The 22357-nt window shown below is 37.8% G+C and overlaps 1 protein-coding gene across 2 annotated transcripts in view; it reads left to right on the forward strand.

The window, feature by feature from the left end:
* The first annotated feature begins 596 nt into the window (after positions 1 to 596).
* Positions 597 to 22357, forward strand: part of LOC127804501 (vacuolar protein sorting-associated protein 53 A) — a 44616-nt gene continuing 22855 nt past the window's right edge. The window contains exons 1-5 of one of the 2 annotated variants that reach the window (XM_052341373.1): positions 597 to 805; positions 4151 to 4245; positions 6191 to 6247; positions 6424 to 6574; positions 18653 to 18723. In XM_052341373.1, coding sequence (XP_052197333.1) covers positions 757 to 805; positions 4151 to 4245; positions 6191 to 6247; positions 6424 to 6574; positions 18653 to 18723 — 423 coding nt within the window. In that variant the 5' untranslated portion in view covers positions 597 to 756. Of the gene's footprint in view, positions 806 to 4150; positions 4246 to 4425; positions 4494 to 6190; positions 6248 to 6423; positions 6575 to 18652; positions 18724 to 22357 lie in introns of those variants that run through there. The other variant, XM_052341377.1, reaches the window with a different exon arrangement.

Below are 22357 nucleotides of genomic sequence, written 5' to 3' on the forward strand. Positions count from 1 at the left end.
TAATATAATGATAATTAACGTGCATGTATGTGATAGATAAATCAAGAAATATAAAATAATTAATTATCAACGTACATGAAAAAATAAAAATAATTAAAAATTGTTTGATTATGTATAAGAAGTATAGTAGTAGTCAAATATACTTTAATTCTTAAAGTATTAAAACCTATCAATAATAGTTAATATTAGTAAAAAAAAAAAAATGTACATCTATAATAATACATTGTATTTTTTGATTTTACTTTAAAATTAATTAAAATTTATAACTTCACAATTTAATAAAAAATATAAACTATAAAAAATGTTAATTTTGTGGCAGTGAATTAAAATATAAAACCCAAACTAAACTGGTTTTGGTGAATTTGTAAAATTTATTAAACCACAATTAACTGTTAATTCCTAATTTACTTGTAATTTGACAATTACATAAATTTTTAACTGTGAAAAATGATCTCAATTTTTTTTAAAATATACGTCGAATAAAAATTAAAAAATTTAAAAACATGTTAAGAAAACCAAAAAGAAATAATTGATTATTTAAATAAAAAACTAAAAAAAAATTCCCCGTTAATTTTCAGCTTCTTGAAGCCATCTCGCTTCGCAACCCGTCAGAAGATCCACTTCGTTCCCCTGTTTCGTTCGTATCCGTTGAAGTCTGGATCTCTCTCGCAGGGGCGTGAATATAAAGAATTGTGCATTGGAGAAAGAAAGGGGATCTCGAATTCTCGATCTTTTCGGCTTCTCCGTTGAAGCGAAATGGATAAATCGAGTGCTTTGGACTACATCAACCAGATGTTCCCGACAGGTTAATCTCCACTCCACACCTCAATTTGCCCTCGTGTCGGCTTCTTCCTTGAAAATGTTTCGCAGTTTAAATGTCTATTCTCCTTTTTTGTTTTGATTTCTGCGTATACATAGTTTTGCGATCCCCTGCGCTTTCCGTACTGGTAGTGACCGTTGGAGTTGTGTTTGATGACTCTTTCGTAGTCGAAAGTTCTGAATTGATCGAATTCCCTCGATGGAGAACCTGCTACTATTTGGCCTAAAAAATTTCCTGTTCCTTTTCCTTTGTATGAATAATGTGCCTCTTTTCCGCCTCTTCCACCACAATCGCCATTTTCATTGGTCTAAGTAAGAAGCTGATTTGCAAACCCTGTTAAGGTGGGCGACGATCTTACTTTTACCCCGGAGGTGACCGATCCCTGGGAGGAGGATGTTTGTAGAGGGTTTGGTAGGGGCTGAGGTGACTGATCCGTAGTTGGCAGAGCCTTGCTTGAGAGTGTCCCAGTGTGAAGATTAGGGCTTGCTTGTGGTGGGGGTCCACTATTGGACAAATGAAATGAGAAGTGAGATATAGTTCTGCGTTATTGGCAGGCCTCCTGATTTTTGTATGAGCATGCACTTCCAATAAGTTTTATATTTCTCTGGAAGGAATTAAACGCTTGATTTCACAGAAAATTCCCGTCCATCCTGCTACATATCTGCGAAGAGGCTTGGCTGGTTCATTGATTTGGGATGTTCTGGATGAAGAAGGGCCTTCCTGGGAGCTTTGTTAGGCATTGTTTTGATGTTTCATGCATTATTTTTGTCATTTTACACGTCTTCTAGGGTCTTTTGTTAATTCTACTTATGTGTTTAGGTTTTATTTATTGTCTTTTTTTAGTCTTATTATTAGTAGTTTCAGTTTTTGTTTTGTTTTCACAATAAGAAAAGGATTTTCCTAATCCCAATAGGAATGCATTACTATAGCTCTATAAATACCTTTTTAATATATTTTTCATGGGGAATGGAACGACTTACTGTAGTTTTTTCTAAGCATGCTATGCTTTCTTTGAATTTGTGATGCAATTCTAATCCTAGGCGTGATACTTATAGAACCCTAGGTGTGATGCCTAGAAGCTATTTTTCTCTCACATTCAGATTACAATTTCAGATTATTATTTTCGTAACCCTGCTTTCAGACATATTTGGGTTCCCTAAAATTCAGTTTTTAGCTTTCATTTACCTCTAAATTGTCCACCTACCCATTACATATATAAACCCTAGCCTTTTTAACAAATTTCCCTAACCTTCTAACCATAAATAAGCCTAGTTATTCTTATAATACCATATCTGTCCAACATCACCTCACAGTAGCATATTTTCTTCCAACTTGACCAAATCAGTTTAATGGCATCTTACAAATCTTATTCTTAACATGAACCATTTCAACCTTTTTCCATAAAATATCATTTCTAATTTGTCTTTTCTTTTGTCCTTTTTAATTTTGAATGGTCTCACATCCATGGAACACATCTTCATCTTAGTTATGCTCATATTTTCGATATTTTGTTGCTTTACTACTTAACATTCTGTGCCATACAATAGAGTTGGCCTTATAAACATTTGGTGAAGCTTTTCTTTTAGCTTTAAAGGGATTTTACAGTCGCATACTGAAAGCACTTCTTCATGTTTACCATTCTGCCTCAATTTTGTGAGAAACATCCTTCATTATTTTAATTTTTTTTTGGATAATTGATCTGGGATCTGCATTAAGATCATACCAATTTGCCCTAATAATGAATGAACTCACTAAACATGTTCAGATAGATGTGCCCTAGTGTATGCTATTTGTAGATGGCATTGTTTTGGTGGATGAGGCAAAAGAAGATGTTAATACTAAGCTTGAGATATGGAGGATCACTTATGGGTATAAAGGTTTTAATTAAGCAGAGTGACAACTAAATGTATAGAATGTATGGTAAAACTTAAAGATCAAGCCATACCATGAAAACATCAATTAAGATATCTTGGATCAATTATCTAAAAAGATGGGGAGATTAATAAGGATGTTATCAATATACTTTAGGCAGGATGGTTAAAATGGAAAGTGTATTTGACATTTTGTGTTGCATTAAAGTTAAGTAGAAAATTTTATAAGACTAGCTTTGTTTTATGGTATAGAATTTTGGACAATAAAGCATCAGTATGAGCAAAAGATGAGTGTAGCCTAGATGAGGATTTAAGATGGATGTGTGACCATACAAGAAAAGATAAAATTAGAAGTGAGGTTATTTGTGATAAAGTAAGAATGGCTCTTATCGAAGATGAGATGCATGAGATACAATTAAGATGGCTTGGTCATGTGAAAAAAAGACCAATAATAGCTCTTGTGAGGAGAGTGGATGGAAAGGACCAAGTATTTACTAAAAGGGGTAGGAGAAGACCAAGAAAATCTTGGTGGGAGACACTTAGGTTTGATATTAATTATATAGCATGGGCCTTACAAAAGATAAGGCCATGGATAGAAATGAATGGAGAGCTAGTATTCATATAGCCAATCCCACATGATAGGCTAAAGGCTTGGTATTTTGTTTTTTGATACATGATCCGAAATATCTGAACTAATGTTTTTCTTGGAATGACTTGGTTGTTAGATCTTGCCATAACATCATCCACATTTCAATTTTTACTAAACTTACCTTCCATATATTTGGTTTTTGATTTATTTAACCAAAGTGTTTGATTCTAAGTGTCCATCCAATTCTCAAGCTTATTATTTTATGCCTTCTTTTTTTGTCTCATCCACTAAGATAATGTTATCTGCAAATAACATATACCAAAACATATTTTCTTGGATGTGCTTAATGAATTCATCCGTCACTACAACAAAGAAATAAGGGCTTGTGCAGATGCTTGATGCAGTTCAGTTAGAATTGAAAAAGCCTCAGTGTCTCCTTCACATTTCCTTTCGCATGTTTCTGCTTCATCTCTTCTACTCTAAAGCCCTCCATAAGACTTCTCTAGGAATTTTGTCATAGGCTTTTCTAAAATCAGGAAACTCACTCAACTTGTAAAAATTAAAATATTGAGATTCTAGTTATTCCTTTTAGCATTCATTTGTCCCTCCTATATTTATAAAAATTTATCAACTACCACAAATCATTAATAACAATGCATAGTGATGGTTATTTTCTAAAATTGGTACCTCGCACATTCTGATTGAGCTTAAACAAGACAGAAAGAAATGTTCATGTATTTGTTTCATTGAATTTTCTTGTTAGACATTTTTGCATTTGCATTGCTGAATTCACAAAAACCCTTTTTGGGAGTGCTGTTCTTTTTTGGGCCTTTAACTCTGTTGACAATGTTGAATGTGACTAATATGCAGAAGCCTCTTTATCTGGGGTGGAGCCACTTATGCAAAAGATACACAGTGAGATTCGCCGTGTGGATGCAGGAATTTTAGCAGCTGTTCGTCAACAGGTCATAGTGGTTGCTTATTGTATTTTTATCTATTATGGTGTCATTTTGATATATTACCGTGGTAGTATGCTATATTTGTGCTTCTATGGCATGACAAGGTTGACCACTCTTTCTTGTAAATCCATAAATTTTAGAACTTTAAATCCCTAAACTTTTGACAAGTGAAAAATGGCGGTGCAGTTTGGAAATCATCCCTGTAGGCATGGGTTGAGGGAGGCGGTTATGGAAACACCCATATGCAGATCAAGGTTCCTCCCTTTAAGATGGTTCCTTTTTTTGTGGTTATGTATTTTGTTATTTATTGGAAGAAAAGGAATAGATCATGAACCAAACATATGTTGCTGTTATTATTGTTAGGGTAGGTGACCAAACAATACCAAAGTTTAATGGGTTTATCAGATTTATTCTGAACTTAAATTCTATAAATTCACCTCCTCAACTGTAAAATCTGTTGTACTGGTGTTCTGCCATCTAACTTCCATTTTAAATATTCATTGAACCCTTAATAGACTGACATAATATGTTGAGCGTACAAGAGAAGGACTGATGCTGCGAGGTGTTACTAGCTTAGAAACACAAAGCAAAAAAAAAAAAAAAAAAGTCAATCCCCAAGGCATGCCTTTTTTTTTTTCTTTTTTCATTTATTGAAGTTTGAATTCTATGGGTCATCAAACAAGGCTGGTAATCGTGGTGGGGAAGGATTTTGATGATATTTGCATCAAATAAGTTGTGTGTGTGTATTCATAGAGGGTTGAAATGCTTGGAGTTTGTAGATAAAAGGCAAATATGTTTTCATTTTGTAAGAGATTACTTGATTTTGGAGCTCCTTTTTTTATTGGATGGCCTGGAATAACTACTAATCTGAGGTTATGGAGCTAAATCAATAACTAAATTATAGCTTTTTGCTGGTAGTGTGGTGTGGGTTCCCCACACCCCCCCCCCCCCCCCCCAAAAAAAAAAAAAAATAATAAAAAAAATTGTAGAAGTGTGGCTGTTACAATGAGTTGGGGATAGCATAGGTTGTCTTGTTTAAGTGAGGGAGAAAAAGAAGAGGGCCAGGAATCGCCATTACAAGGGTAATTGAGTACATACTAATAGATTGTCAAATTTTCATAACCTAAGATCTATTCAATAGTATCTCTCCTTGATAATCAAATGTTTTTGGATGTGGATATTGATGACCGAACAACAATATATACTTTGAATTGATCAAGCAACCATCTGAAAATATATCATGTCAAGCACCAAACTTGACACTACCTCACTCACAAAATGCATCACCAGTGCTAGATGTTAAGATAGTTATCACATTCCTTGGTTATAACACGTTAACAACATACACAGCCATATCTCTACTCCCCATAGGACTTAAGAATTGAGATGCAACCCCACACTTAATTTAGGCGTTGGCACATTGCTAATCTCTTTCTTAACTGTCCCCAGAACAAAATGCCAGAATCTTAATCCACCTCCTTGGTACCGGTTTTTTTCCATGTTAAACATCTTCAACCAGTGAGGGAAGCCTCCTTTGCTCTCCAATTGTCATTACTCAATACTCTTGTTTCTGGAATAGTGTTAATAGCATAATGGCTATAGAAGTACTAGGATAATTTTGACTGCTTTCCTGTTGTACACTTGGGCATATAAGAGTGTGGAATCTGAAACCAATATGATCCACTTATTAAGCATGGAATATGGGAACCATGTGACTCTCATCACTACTGTTCTTTTGACCCTCAATGTTGTTTATTATTTGATCCTTGATTCTCACATCACATTGTCTGAAATATGCAGACCATATGACTCTCAATTACGCTTATCGTAGTTGCATATTTCATTTTTGTTTCCTTGTGAAGCTCAATAGTTTTGTGTATTCTTTGATCCTTGATTTTTTTTATTATTTTCATGGATACAAATCCTTTGACTGATAAACATTGCAATCCAGAGTAATTCAAGAACCAAAGCCAAGGAGGACCTTGCTGCGGCTACTCATGCTGTGGAGGTCCGTTGATCACTAATAATTTTTGCACTATATTTTTCTATAAGTCTCCTTTTGGCAGGGCAAAAACTTTTTCATCTTAAGTGTCACTATCCTTGCAATTTTTGCCTCTACTTCAAGCATATATATATATTATACTATGATTCTATTGAATGTGTTACTTTTTTCTTGTTAAGCAGGAACTCATGTATAAGATCCGAGAAATAAAAAGTAAAGCTGAGCAAAGTGAAACAATGGTTCAGGAAATATGCCGTGACATTAAGAAGTTAGACTTTGCAAAAAAACATATAACAACTACAATCACTGCCCTTCATCGTCTTACAATGCTGGGTAGGTTTTTTTATTCTCTCTCTGTAGCTCTCTCTTCCTCTGCCTCTCTCTTTCCATCTTTCATTGACTGCACTTGAATCTCTGTTTTTATCAACTGCATTTCAAGAACTATAAGCACAGGGAGAGCCATGTTAAGTACTTAGAATGTTCATTTTAGCTCAATGTCTCTTATTTTAATCAGCCCTGTCATATTTGAAAACTCCAGTTTGGTTTAAAGGGAGGTGTTCTAGTCATTTTCACATTGGATGAGATAACATGTCACTAAGTGCATATGCTCCCACTTAAGGAATGACATTGGTTTCTTATTGGTATATAGGCTAAAATTCCAAGTAATAACTGATTAATTGAAAAGTTAAATTTTGCCGTAATTTTGTTTTGAGTCTAGCCCCTAGAATCCTTTTTGCTTACATGGTAAAGCGTTTATTTAATTGTTGGCAGGAAAAGTATTATGTAGATCAATATTGTCCACTTTTTTGCTGCTTGTTTTTACAAGTTAAATGTGTTAATCGTTAACAACATAATGAGCTTTAGCTGATTTAGGAGGTTTCTTCAAAAAACCTATAAATTGTCAAATTAGTGGTTCCATGGTAAAGCAAGTGCAACTTTTCCACGAATATTTAATTTCACCGTCAAACTTACAAGCTATACGCCGTAACTAGATGATATGTGATAAAATTTTGTCGAGAGAGTTTAGGTAGAATAGAAATTCTCTCATATATATTCCATGTGTATGAAACCCTATATTTACAAGAAGTATGCTAATAAATCTCCAAAAAACTAGGAATGGATAATAGCCTAATAAGTAGGAACAATAATCTTCTATAATTTACAGATTTATACAAAATATTAAAACTTAAACTTGATTTATCTTCTTAGGCTTCATGCTTCCTTATCTTCTTATCATTAACCGCCACTCCTTATCTTCTAGATGATAGGCTTCTTTATCCGTAACACTCCCCCTCAAGATTGAGAATGGATATCATCCATTCCAAGCTTGCTAGTCAACTTTTGATGCACAACTGTAGGCAACCCTTTAGTGAGAATATCTGCAAGTTGTTCACAAGATGATATATATGGAGTACATATTAGATCACTATCCAATTTTTCCTTAATGAAGTGTCGGTCCATCTTAACATGCTTGGTTCTATCATGTTGTACCGGATTGTGAGCAATACTGATTGCTAATTTGTTGTCACAATATAATCTCATAGGTTCCATCAAAGTGATCTTCAATTACAACAACAACAACAACAACATATCCAGCCTTTATCCCATTATGTGGGGTCGGCTACATGAATTCTGGACTTCCATGTATTTTTGTCTTTTGTCATATCCTCATTTAGATCCATATATTTCATATCAAATTTTAATGTCTCTCCCAAAGTCTTCTTGGGTCTACCTCTACCTCTTTTTGTGACTAATTGTTCCATTTCATCAACTCTCCTCATAGGAGTGTCTCTTAGTCTCCTTCTCACATGACCAAACCATCTTAGTCTAGTCTCTCTCATCTTCTCCTCGATTGGCACTACTCCTACCTTATTACGAATAACTTCATTTCTAATTTTATCCTTTCTTGTATGTCCGCACATCCATCTTAACATCCTCATCTCCGCTACACTCGTCTTTTGCTCATACTGGTATTTGACTGCCCAACATTCTGAGCCATACAGCAAGACTGGTCTTATAGCTGTCCTATAAAATTTTCCTTTCAATTTTAATGGGATTTTACCATCACATAACACCCCCGATGCATTTCTCCATTTTAGCCAACCTGCCTTAATTCTATGTGCGACATCCTCGTGGATTTCTCCATCTTTTTGAATCACTGATCCCAAATATCAAAAATGGTATTTTCTTTGTAAGATTTGGTCTTCTAATTTTATTATAACATCATCCACTCTTGCATTTTTACTAAATTTGCATTCCATATATTCTGTTTTCTTTCTACTTAATTTAAATCCCTTAGATTCTAAATTGTTTCTCCACAACTCAAGCTTAGTGTTCACTCCTTCTTTTGTTTCATCCACCAACACTATGTCGTCTGCAAATAGCATACACCATGGCACATCTGTCTGAATATCTTTAGTGAGTTCATCCATTACTAGGGCAAATAAGTATGGACTTAGTGCAGAACCTTGATGTAGTCCTATTGTAGTTGTAAATGGTTCAGTATCCCCTCCGCATGTTCTGACCCTTGTCTCTACACCATGATACATGTCCTTAAGGGCTTGTATATAGACTATTTTGACTCATTTCTTCTCTAAAACCCTCCATAATACTTCTCTAGGGATCCTATCATAGGCCTTTTCTAGATCTATAAACACTATATGTAGGTCCTTCTGATGATCTCGATACCTTTCCATTAGACGCCTCAGTAAATATATAGCTTCCATTGTTGACCTACCAGGCATGAAACCAAACTGATTTTCTGACACCTTTGTTTCCTTTCTGAGCCTCTGCTTTATTACTCTCTCCCAGAGTTTCATGTTATAACTCATTAACTTAATTCCTCTACAATTTTCACAGTTTTGAACATCTCCTTTGTTCTTGTATATAGGAACCAAAGTACTCTTCCTCCACTCATCTGGCATCTTTTTTGATTTAAGGATGGCGTTAAATAGTTGCGTTAGCCAGGAGATGCCCTCTTCTCCCATGCATTTCCATGCTTCTATTGGTATATTATCTGGTCCCACTGCCTTATGATTTTTCATCTTTTTTAATGCTTGCCTTATTTCATTTGAACTTATGCGTCGATAGAATGTGTAGCTCACATTCCCTTCGGAGTTACTAAGATGTCCCAACCTAACTCTTGTGTCACCACCATCATTGAATAATTTTGTGAAATACTCCTTCCATCTCTCCTTAATCGTTCCCTCATTTACTAAAACATTTTGATTGTCATCTTTTATGCATTTCACTTGATTTAAATCCCGTGTTTTTCTTTCTTTTGCTTTAGCTAATTTATATATATCCCTTTCTCCATCTTTTGTATCAAGTCGTTTATATAGATTCTCATATGCTTTTGACTTTGCTTCACTAACAGCTCTTTTTGCTGCCTTTTTTGCTTCTTTATAATTTTTTTGATTTTCTTCATTGTTGCATTGATATACCGCCTTATAGCAAGTTTTCTTATTTTTAATTTTCAATTGTACCTCTTCATTCCACCATCAAGACTCCTTAAGGTTAGGGGCTCTACCATTTGTCTCTCCAAGGACTACCTTTACCGTGCTTCTTAGAGCATTAGCCATTTCTTTCCACATTTGGTTTGTCTGCCTTTCTCCATTCCATTCCCTTCTACCTCTTAATTTTTCTTTGAAGATTAGTTGTTTCTCCCCTTTTAAATTCCACCACCTGATTCTTGAATTTTGTTTTATGTGATTTTTTCTCTTCCAATTTCTTACTTGGACGTCAAGTACTAGAAGTCTATGTTGAGTAGTCAAACACTTTCCTGGTATCACCTTACAATTCCTACAACATAACCGATCCTCTTGTCTCATGAGGAAGTAATCTATTTGGGTGCTTGAGGTGATATTTTTATATGTGATTAAGTGTTCGTTCCGTTTTTTGAACCTAGTATTGGTTATAATGAGCCCATATGCCATAGCAAAATCTAGGATAGATTTACCCTCATTATTAATTTTTCCGAATCCATACCCTCCGTGTACCTCTCTATATCCGTTTCCGTCTCTACCCACGTGCCCATTTAAGTCACCTCCTATAATCACTTTCTCTCCTCTTGGCATCATTTGTATGAGTCCCTCTAGGTCCTCCCAGAATTTTGCTTTTATCTCATCACCTAACCTCGCTTGTGGTGCATATGTACTAAAGATATTCATAGTCATTCTTCCTAGACTAATCTTCACCATAATAATCCTATCCCCTATTCTCTTTACATTCACTACCTAATCTATTAAGCTTTTATCCATAATAATCCTTACTCCATTTTTCGCTCGATCAGTTCTTGTGTACCATATTTTATATCCAGCTTCTGATAAAGTTTTTGCTTTTTTCCCTACCCATCTCGTCTCTTGAAGGCACATAATATTAATTTTTCTCCTAATCATCACATCCACCACTTCCATAGCTTTGCCTATTAATGTACCTATGTTCCATGACCCAATCCTTAATCTATGATTTTGTTTTTGGCCTTGACTTTGGATTTGATTTTGTTTTTGGCCTTGACTTTGAATTTGATTTTGTTTTTGATTTTGATTTTGGTTTTGGTTTTGATTTTGATTTTGGTTTTGATTTTGATTTTGATTTTGGTTTTGATTTTGATTTTGGACTAGCTTCTTTACCCACGTCCGTCCAAGCAAATGTGGGAACCCTTGCTCATTTATCACTACATCCAGGTGCCGATGCAGCGGCCCTAGCTCACTTGTCACTACACGGGAGCAGTGTAGCGCGTCGCTATGAAGGGTTACGCCCACGCCCAAATGATTTTTCATAATTTGTCTAGAGTTCATGTTTTGAATCTGACTAAATTTTACGTTGGCTGTCGGCTACCTAACACAACCCTCTTCCTTTATCCGGGCTTGGGACTGGTAGTGGATAACATCCCCAGGCGGAGTTCAAAGTGATCTTCAATTCATCTAACAAAATTTTCAACCAAAGTAATTCACATACCCCTAACGCCATGGATTTGAACTCTGCCTCTGCACTTGACCGGGCCACCACACTTTGTTTTTTGCTTCTCCAAGTTACAAGATTACCCCCTAAAAAGGTACAATAGCTGGATGTAGATCTCCTATCCACCACTGACCCTGCATAATCTGCATCAGTATAGGCTTCAAGTATCATACTCTGTCCCCTTTTGAACATAATGCCTTTCCCTGGTGTCCCTTTCAAATAATGGAGTATTCTAAAAACTGCTCTAAGGTGAGTTTCTTTTGAACTATGCATGAATTGACTGACCACCCCCACTGCATATGCAATATCTGGTCGAGTGTGAGCTAGATAAATTAGTTTCCCTACTAGCCTTTGGTAGGATTCTTTATTCACTTCTTTATCTTCTAGAACCTCCCCCAATTTGTGGTTGAATTCAATTGGAGTAGTAGCAGCCTTACAACCTAGCAACTCGGTTTCTGTTAGCAAGTCCACAATATACTTTTGCTGAGAAATAAAGATGCCCTCTTTTGAGTGTGCAACTTCTATACCCAAGAAGTATTTCAACCTCCCCAAGTCTTTAATTTCAAACTCTTTAATTAGGCATTCCTTTAATCTAGTCATACCTTCTTCATCATTTCCGGTCACAACAATATCATCCACATATACCAGTAGGACTGTTACTCCCCCTGTGGCCGAGTGATGGATGAAGAGGGTATGGTTTCCTTGACTTTGTTTATACCCTAAGGTAAGCATCACATGGGTAAACTGGCCAAACCAGGCCCTAGGAGACTGTTTAAGGCCATACAATGCTTTTTTTAGTCTGCACACTACCTTCCCGTGAGTATCTGTACTATAACTCGGTGGTAAGTCCATGTAAACTTCCTCCTCTAGGTCTCCATGCAAGAAGGCATTTTTTACATCATATTGCATTAATGGCCAGCCTAGGTTAGCAACTAGGGATAGGAAAACTCTCACTGTATTTAGCTTTGCAACTATGGCAAAGGTGTATAGATAGTCGACGCCATATACTTGGGTGTATCCCTTTGCTACTAGCCTTGCCTTATACCAGTCTAGGGTCCCATCGGATTTGTATTTGATTGTATACACCCACTTGCATCCTACCAGTTGTTTTCCTTTGGGTAATTGAACTAGCTCCCAAGTGTTGTTTTTTTCAAGGGTTGCCATCTCGACTTCCATGGCAGTCCTCCAATTCTCATCCTTTATTGCTTTGGAAAAATGGTGAGGAATTGGAATGGTATGTAGGCTGGTTAGGAAGGTTTTGTGTTGGGTAGATAGTTTGGAGTAGGGTAGGACCAAGTGTAAAGGATGCTAAGTGTAGGTCCTGGTGCCTTTTCGGAGGGCTATAGGCCATTCCAGATCACTGGGGGAAAAAGTAAGAGTACTTTGAGGTGTATGATGTTCAGTTATAGATGCAGTGGAGTCAATAGAAGTGATAGAATTGCTACCTGTTGGTGTCACAAGAGAGTTGCTGGTGTCAGTGCTGGTAACAGGTGCGGGGGAGGAATTAGATTCTTGGATCTGCATTGGGCTAGTAGCTAGCTTTTGCCGCCTTGAGTAGACTTGTAGGGGAGGAGTACTTGGTGAGGTTTCCTCTAGAGCCTTGTCTGGTGTATCCTCTGTAATAACCGGATCTGGTGAGGAGGTAGTTTGAGGTGAAGGATCTAGATCAGGTAGAGATATGACTGGATTTCCCTCGACAGCTTTTTTACTGTCATGAGAGTGATCAAAATAGGGAGAATTTTCTACAAAAGTAACATCAGTCGAGACAAAGAATCTTTTGGCTGGAGGAATATCCAATAAAAATGCATTTCAGAGCGCGGGGATCTAATTTGCCTCTATTATTAGGGTTGTGAACATTCACAAAGGATACACACCCAAATATTTTTGGTTTCCAGTAGCTAGATATATGTAAATTAGAAAAATGATTGCTTAAGAGTTGAAGAGGGCTATAGGATCCAAGAGTTTGAGATGGTAGTCTATTAATAAGGGTAGTGGCTGTTAGGACAGCCTCTCCCTAATAATTTTTTGGAACATTATGGTAGAAAAGTAGTGCCCTAGTCACAGCCAATAGATGCCAATTTTTCCTCTCAGCCACCCCATTTTGTTGGAGTGTATATGGACAAGATGATTCATGAATAATTCATTTTTGTTGGAAAAATTGTGCAAGGGAGTGATTGAAAAAATCTTTGGCACTCCAAATTGAGTACTAATCATGTTATAGAAGTTAGGAAAAATAGTGCTTACTTCAGATTTTTTTTTCACAAGAAACATCCACATTATACCCTAGTGCAATCATCTACAAATATTATGAACCATCGTGCCCCAGAAAGATTGGGAACAGTTGCAGGGCCCCGAACATCACTATGGAGAAGAGAGAATGGACTAGAGGTTCTTTTATTGGATGAAGGGTAAGACACCCTTTTATGTTTAACAAATTCACAAATAGGGCAATGAAAGTCTTGAATATCACAACTCCTAAACAAAGCTAGAAACATAACTCTAAGAGTAAAAAACGAAGGATGACCAAGACGATGGTGATGTAACCAGATTTGGTCCTTATTAGATTGCACTAAACAAGACACAAGATTCACCTTGTCCTTGTTTTCTTCCCCATTTGATCCATCAAAGTAGTATAGGCCAGCCCTAGCTTTGGCAAGCCCAATCCTTTTCTTCAACCCCTGTCCCTGAATTTCACAGCAAGTAGAAAAAAAATTAACATTGCAATTGTTGTCTAGGGTGAGCTTTTGAATGGAGATGAGGTTGGTGAAGAGTTTAGGGACATGGAGAACATCCTTGAGAGTTAGATGGTTATTAAGGATAATATTTCCTTGGCCAACAATAGTGGTCAAGGAGCCATCTGCCAGGGTTATCTTTTTAGAGCTTGAACAAGGGCTATAGGTAATGAAACAATGGGATAAAGGGGTCATGTGATCTGTTGCCCCGGAATCAAGAATCCAAGAATTAGATTAGGTTATTTCTGAAGCATGTGAGGTAAGAGAATGAGAGGACATACTTGTAAGTGCAAGAGAACAGGTACCTTTTTCTTTCTTTTCAAGAGAGTCTAGAAAGTTTCTTAGCTTTTCAATTTCTGCCTAGTTGAAATCTAAGCCATCTGCGTGCTCCTTTTATTCCCCTTGCTTGTGCTCTGTCTGCTGTTGACTGCTGGCCATATAGGCTTGATTTTTGACCCCAAGCTATCCTCCTTTAGATGGTTTTCCATGTAACTTCTAGCATCTCTCTATGGTATGCCTTGGTTTCTTGCAAAAGGTATACCATAAAGAGTCTCGAGAATCTCTATCGTTGGAAGTTTTATCTCCAGCAGCCTTCCTTTCCTCCTTAGGACCCTGGTTAGGACCTCTCAATGCTATTAATGCTGACTTTTCTATAGGAGTAATGTCTAGCATTACTCCTCTTCTCCCTTCTTCAGCCCGGATTAGAGAGATTACCTCATTTAGGGAAGGTATATCCTCTTTGCCAAGTATTTGAACTCTGACTGCATCAAACTCCATATTAAGACTTGCAAAAAAGTCATAGGTTCTCTCGTTTTCCACAAATCTTTTATGTAAGGCTGCATCTTCATTACATTTCATCTTTAGGCATTGATAATGATCTAATTCTTGCCATAGAGTTTGCAGCACATTAGAGTACTTAGTAACAGATCTTACCCCTTGTTTGGTTGCTACAATCTTAGTTCGAACTTCATATATCTGTGCCGCATCCTTCACTTTAGAATAGGCGAGGTTGACAGCCTCCCAAATATCCTTAGCGGTTGTTAAAAATATCACCGTATCACTTATCTCGGGCATCATCGAATTCCAAAGCCAAGACATAACTAGAGAGTCCTCCTCATCCCATGCAGCAAACATGGGATCTCCTTCTTTAGGACCAGTCCTTAAGAGATGACTTATCTTACCTTTTCCTTTGAGAAAGGTCCGGATAAGCTGGGACCACTTTAGGTAGTTTCTCCCATTCAACCGGTAGGCCGCTTGGAGATTTTGTAGTTCTCCTCCATTACTTGAGTTGCTAGATCCAGTGTATGGAGCTTCTGACGGGCTGCTTGTTTCAACCGCCTCTGATGTAGGATTGGTGTTGGAAACGATAGACATCTTAGAAAAAACTTGGACTGACTTATCGGGTGATGAACCACACAAATGAAGGGAAAAAATCGATGAGAGAATATCGGGTGAAGAAGAAAGTCACAATTGACTTTGATCACTTCAAGAAACGGAACAAGAAAAACAGGCCGGAATGGTACTAAGCAGGGAAAAAAAGGGCAATGAAGGCCTAAACAGAATTCCCTAGAAACCAGGCTCTGATACCATGTTGAGAGAGTTTAGGTAGAATAGAAATTCTCTCATATATATTCCATGCGTATGAAACCCTATATATACAAGAAGTATGCTAATAAATCTCTAAAAAACTAGGAATGGATAACAGTCTAATAAGTAGGAACAATAATCTTCTATAATTTACAGATTTATACAAAATATTAAAAATTAAACTTGATTTATCTTCTTAGGCTTCATGCTTCCTAATCTTCTTTTCATTAACCGCCACTCCTTATCTTCTAGATGATAGGCTTCTTTATCCGTAACAAATTTAGTGCATTAAGTACAAAAATTCTTGTTCAAAAAAGTAGAGTCATTCTCACAATTGGGAAGGAGAGATCATTGAACCTGAAGATCAGAATTGACTGATTGTTGGATAATATTAATATCAAGATCTCAGATGAAAAAGAATGTAAAGAGTCACCTTAGGTAAGTGAGAAGTTGATGAAGGTAGATGAAAAAGGAGAAGTTGGCTGACTCTTGAATTAGATTGTTGTATATACATATATATAAAGCGATGTGAACTGTTCGTTTCCCCGTAGGATAGCTAATATCCATAGAATGAACAACCATATTGTCTATCGAAAGAAAGGGATAGTTTTTCCATATGTTCTCATGCAATTAAGTGTTACCAGGTTTGCATATTGATTTGGCAAGACTATCATTCTTCTGAGGTATGTGGTTGGAGTGGAGGCATTGGCATCCTCTTTAGGTTTCTGAATGGGTTCCTTGCCTACCTCTTATTTGGCTTTGTCACTTCTGTCCTGTTTTAAAGCTAACATTGTTTTGCATTGGACGGTGGAGTAACTCAAGAAGAGACTCATCTCCTAGAAGAGATGCTGTCTTTTTAAGGTTGATACTTGGTAGAGTCACTTAGAAGTATTCTCTCAAGTCTTCCCATGTCTAGGGTGATTACCATTTGTTGCAAATATGCTTAGAGAAACTTCAGTGGTGATCTTTTAGGAGATCTCAAGGATGTGTTTTTAACTAGTATTTAGTAAGTCCAGGAAGAGTTTACTTGTCTGTAAGGGGTTCTTAGGGACTAGAAAGCTTAAGATTTTAATAAAGTCCTCCGAATGTAACCAGCTGTTTTTGGTTTTAGTTTGGAATGGAAAGGTTTTATATTAATATGGTTATTCTTGGGTGGGTGGGTTATTTTCCTGTATGAATCTGGTTTATGGAGGGGAATTATGTGGGTTTGGATTAACTTGAAACTATAATGTTTGAGTTGGATAGTGGCTTTGGGGTGATGTTTTGGCTTGATACATGAAGTGCCCGTAAGTCTTTATGTCAGTTTTCCCTGACCTTTTTATTTTGGCTTGGGCTCAGGAGGCGCTGTGACCAAGTTGTCCTTCTCTACCTTAGATGGTAGCTTTTGGTTGGCCATCAGACAGATGTACAAATATCCATGATTGAGAAATTAATGCTATAACATCATTTCTTGGCTTGCTCCATGGTCACCCATATGTCAGGACAAGAAGAGGACTTGTGAGTCTAGCTTGAGTTTAGTTCCTGCTAAGGGAAGCATCTTTTCCTGTTTGCTCGTTTTATTGCGAATATGCAACTAAGGGGACACTTTCCGTTGGAGGCAATCAGAAGATTGCAGTCTCTCCTAGAGTGTTCTTTTTTTTTTTTTTTTAAATTTGGATAGCTTCACTTGTATCCATCTTTACCTTGGATGATTTGTGGAGGAAGAGAGACATTATAGTTGGTTAGTGCTTTGCATGTAAGTGGAGTGCTGTGTCTATAATCACTTGCTTCGTTGCAAAGCAGTGAGTACCTGGAGGTTTTTGCTTTATTTTTTGTGTTCACTATGAAATATAGCCTCAACTTTGGATATCGTGCATTCCTGGCAGTAGAGCGGCCAATCTTGGAGACAGAAACCTGCCTGGCCAGTCCTCCTTTTTATTGCACAAGAGGAATAATGGAGCATTTGAAGGGGAGGACATTCTATTTATTAATTGAAGGGAACCATGATCAGTTTCCTATTTCTGTAGTTGACGAACTATAAGCCCCTTTTTCTTTAGTTTTTGGTTTTGTGTGAGCTGTATCTACCCGTAGATTCACAGATTTTGTTCTTTGTCTATATTTTTTAATTCCTAAAAGTTGACCACATAAGATGTTTTTGCTAATACTATTTTTTCTGATTTAAATAAAAAAAGAAATTAGACGAGTGGGCTGGTAGATTTCGCCCCCCCCCCCCCCCCCTCAATTTCCTACTGAAAATTGAGTCCTAGGACCATGGCTCAGGTTCTCAAGCATAGGAATGTCGATTAGTTATAATATGCTAGAGCTATTAATAGAGTTGTCTATCAGCTTAGAAACTTAGCAGTATTATGACCCATGGACCAAAATTGCTGTGTTTGACTATCAAATAAAAGATTAATGATAGAACTTCAACTGACAGGCTGGCAAAATACAAATAGAGTTGTCTAGCATCACACTGCTCTTCAATGTCATAGTATTAAGGCTAAAGCAGTTGAATATAAGCATGATTAGGGATTACCAAAGTGTGCTTGAAAGCAAATTCCATATTTTCCCTTTGGTTCTTCTACCTCCAGCATTAGCCAGTGCCTCCTAACTGAAAATAAAAAGTTCTGCACTTGTTGGAACTTGGCATAACCATATCTTGGTTAGGATTTGTGGTAAGTTTTTTTTTTTTCCTTTTCTTTTTCTCTCTTTTCTTTTTCTAACCATGTGGTTGTACCGATGCATGTGGTTAGGTAACCGGATGTGATCTTGTAAAAATCTGTAATTGGTCTTCCTATAACACATCCTCCATATTTGGTTTCTCTCTCTAACAAAGAACCTTCCATTGGATGCACTATTTCTACAAATATACTGCAAACATAAAAGATTAATTTGCCTTGACTAGAAGCCAAGGACTGGTATATGTAGCTGAATCTGAAAGGTCACCGGAGCTGGTTGATTAGCAGTGTGCACTAATGTAGGTTTTTTGCTTCATGGTTGATGTTGGTAAGTTATGCATGCCTCAAGTGTTATTATATGTTTTATGCAATGTAACGGTCTTCAATCCACTTAGTTCCTTGATTATATGTTTAATTCCATATTCACATTGTGTGTATATACTTTTTCCTCACCCTTTGGGCAATTATTGCAGTCTCTGCCGTGGAGCAACTTCAAGTAATGGCTTCGAAACGGCAATACAAAGAGGCAGCTGCACAACTTGAGGTACCAGCTTTTTTGTATGTTGAAATTTTTGCCACTTTAAGTTCAGTATTTTCTACTCTTATCTATCTGCCTCTTAATAGCGTCATTATTATACTTTGTAGGCTATGATATTAGTGTTACATTTTCAAATGTGTTTATGCCATAGAATGTTGGGTAGTAAATCACCAACATGTGCATATCAAGAGCATAACAGAGAACTTTTTTTTTAAAGTAAGTGGCTATGGAGGGAGATGGTTTTGAAAGTGGGTGATGTTAGGTTTTGGAGAGCAATCATTCAAGTTTGGGATGACTGTAGAAGTTTGTTGCCCGTGAGTATGTAGTGGCTGTGGGGGGAGAGGTTTTGGTCTGATATGATCATAGGCCATTTTGTGAGTTTTTTTCCAACTTATTTCTATTAGTCAAGAATAATGAAGTGCATGTAGGGGAGTTTTGTTCTTAAATTTCTGAGCACATGTTGTGGCTTTGACAACCTTTTTTTGAATGTTTCATGATCATCCAATGGTGGGACAGAGAGGAAAGTTTGTGTGGTGCCTGCGACTGTGACAGCTGTCAGGGGAGGGTTCTTTTTTCTATTTGTTTGTCCTGTGGAGCCCTGTATGATAGGGGAGCTTAGACCTCCAATGGAAGGCTTTGTGGAGAATGAGAACCCCACATTTTGACTTTTGTTTCAGCATTTCTCCATGATCTATCCTTGCTCTTGATGGTTTGGGAGGAGGCAATAGGCAATGGTGGATTGGTGCCTCGTGTGTAAGGATAGTGGTGAGTTCATGAATCTGTCAGCTCCTTAGAGCTAGCAAGGGACATTTCTGGGCGATTTGGGAGAGAGAGAGAGAGAGAGAGAGAGAATTTTCAGAATCCTTTCATTGCATAATTCTGTTAGGCTGAGGCCTCGATACATATATAACTTGTGGCTGGAATCTCCTGGAATGTACTCCAGGAGATGCACTGCTGTGCTAACCGACTAGGTACGCCCCTATTTAGCATACAAAAATTATAATGACAATTCTACCCATAGGAATGTCACAATACCCCCCCTCCTTGAAACATATCTTGTCCTCAAGAAGTTATGAAAGCTGGGCAACTAGGGAGAACTGTTTGAGAAGAGCCGGCAGGTACTCCCAGAAAGTATGGTCACGGTGTAGTTGGGTCCATTGCACCAGAACCTGTGTCATCGTTAGGGAATTTTGATAGTTTACTCTCTTTTCCAATATGGCTAGCGGTTCAACGACCTCCGCTAACTCTTCCTCTACTGGAGGAAGGTCCAAGCTAGGCAGATCAGAAGGTCCCACTGACCTTTTTAACAAGGAAACATGAAAAACCAGATGAATTGACACCCTTTTCTTCAGGCAGCTGCAACTTGTATGCTACCTTCCCTATTCTGGCCAACACTGGAAATGGCCTGTAGTACTTTGGGCTCAACTTTGTGGGAGGGGTTGGAGCAAATCAGAAGGTCCCACTGAAATCTCTTGACCTTTAGATAGACCATATCCCCACCTCAAAACTCTCTCACAACGCTTTCTGTCTGTCTGTTGCTTCATCCTATTCTGTGCCACATATAACTCCTTTTTAATCACCAGCAGTGCATCTTGTCTTTGTTGTAAGTATTGATCCACTGCCAATTCAGTACTTTAGTATTGCATGACTACCGCTATCAAGGGGGATTTATAGCCAAAGAGGGCCTCGAATGGAGATCTCTTTAAGGAACTGTGGAAATTAGAATTGTACCACCATTGTGCTAGCGGCAACCACTTGTTCCAACTCTTAGGTGTAGAGAAACATATGCATCTGAGGTAATTTTCCAGGCATTGATTTACCCTTTCGGTCTGTCCATCAATTTCGGGATGGTAGGGTGTTGACATGTGTAACCCCACTCCCAATTGCTTGAATAACTCCTTCCAAAAGTTGCTGGTGAAGGTCTTGTCCCTATCCGATATAATGGATAGTGGCAACCCATGTATTTTCACTACTGAATCTAATAACAGCCTTGCTACTTCGGGGGCAATGAAGGGGTGGGCCAGGCGTAAGAAATAACTAAAATTCGTCAGCTTATCTACCACTACCAATATTACATTCATTCCTTCTAATCTAGGCAAGCCTTCCACGAAGTTGATGGAAATTTGCTGCCACGCTTGCTCTGGTATGTCAAGCGGTTGCAGCAGCTCTGGGTAAGGTACCTGCTCATGTTTACAATGCTGGCAAACAGAGCATTCCAACACAAATTGGGTTACATCTCTTTTCAGTCCCGACCAGTAAAAAAGCTGCCTTACCTTGTTGTAAGTGACATTTAGGCCTAAGTGTCCTCCAATGGGTGAGTTGTGCAAAGATTGTAAGATTCTCTTCCGTAGTTGGACATCTTGCCCTATCACCAATCTGCCTTTGTATCTTAACAGGCCGGCATTCAAAGTATACACCTTATGATCAGCTGGCCAAGTAGCTAATTGAATCATGAGGTCCCTTGCCCACTTGGTTTGGTTGTAGCTGGCTGATATTTCCTTCACCCAATCAGGCACCAATGCTGAGATAGCTTGACATTCTGCTCCTCCCTCCCTTCTTGACAGTGTGTCTGCCACTGTGTTTTCCTTCCCTTTCCAGTGTTGTATTATATAGTTGAGTCTCAACAGCTTGGTCACCCCTTTTTTCTGTAACTGGGTATGCAGTCTCTGCTGCATCAGGAATTTAATACTTTCGTGGTCTGTTTTTATCACAAACAGGTTTCTTTCCAGATAGTACCTCCATTTATCCACTGCCATTAGGACTGCAATGAGTTCCTTGTCGTAAATGCTCAGTCCCAAGTGTTTTGGGGCCAAGGCTTGGCTAAGAAAAGCTAGGGGTTTACCTTCTTTTACCAGCACTGCACCCACCCCAGTCTCGCATGCATCTGTCTCTAAAATAAAGGGTTTGGTAAAGTCAGGTAAGGCTAGAATTGGTGCTTGTGTCATTGCCTTCTTGAGTGTGTGAAAAGCTGCCTCTGCCCTTGGGTTCCATACAAAACTGTTCTTCTTGAGTAACACAGTGAGTGGCCTGCTTATTACCCCATAATCTTTGATGAACTTTCTGTAGTATCCTGTGAGACTGAGGAATCCTCTTAACTCCTTCACCGTTTGTGGCTTTGGCCATTCTACCATGGCAGCAATTTTCTTTGGATCGGTGCTTGCCCCTTCCCCGGTAATGATGTGGCCTAAGTATTACACTTTGCTCTCAGCAAAAGTGCACTTAGATCTCTTTACAAACAGCTGGTTAGATTTGAGAATTTGGAAGGCTGTTCTTAATTGGTTTAAGTGCTAGTCAAGGGAAGGGCTGTACACGAGGACGTTGTCAAAGAAGACAAAGATGAACTTTCTTAGGTAGGGGCTGAAAATGTGATTCATTAGAGCTTGGAAAGTAGTAGGGGCATTAGTTAGGCCAAAGGGTATAACTAAAAATTCATAAAGGCCTTGATGAGTTTTAAAGGCGGTCTTAGGAATATCTGTTGGGCTCATTCTAATCTGGTAGTATCCGGACCTTAGGTCAAGTTTTGAAAAGATAGTGGCCCCGGACAACTCATCTAGAAGGTCTTCTATGATTGGGATTGGAAATTTGTTTTTGATGGTGAGGGAATTTAATTGGCGGTTATTGACACAAAATCGCCAAGATC

This window comes from Diospyros lotus, chromosome 1, assembly GCF_014633365.1.
Source record: "Diospyros lotus cultivar Yz01 chromosome 1, ASM1463336v1, whole genome shotgun sequence".
NCBI lineage: Eukaryota > Viridiplantae > Streptophyta > Magnoliopsida > Ericales > Ebenaceae > Diospyros > Diospyros lotus.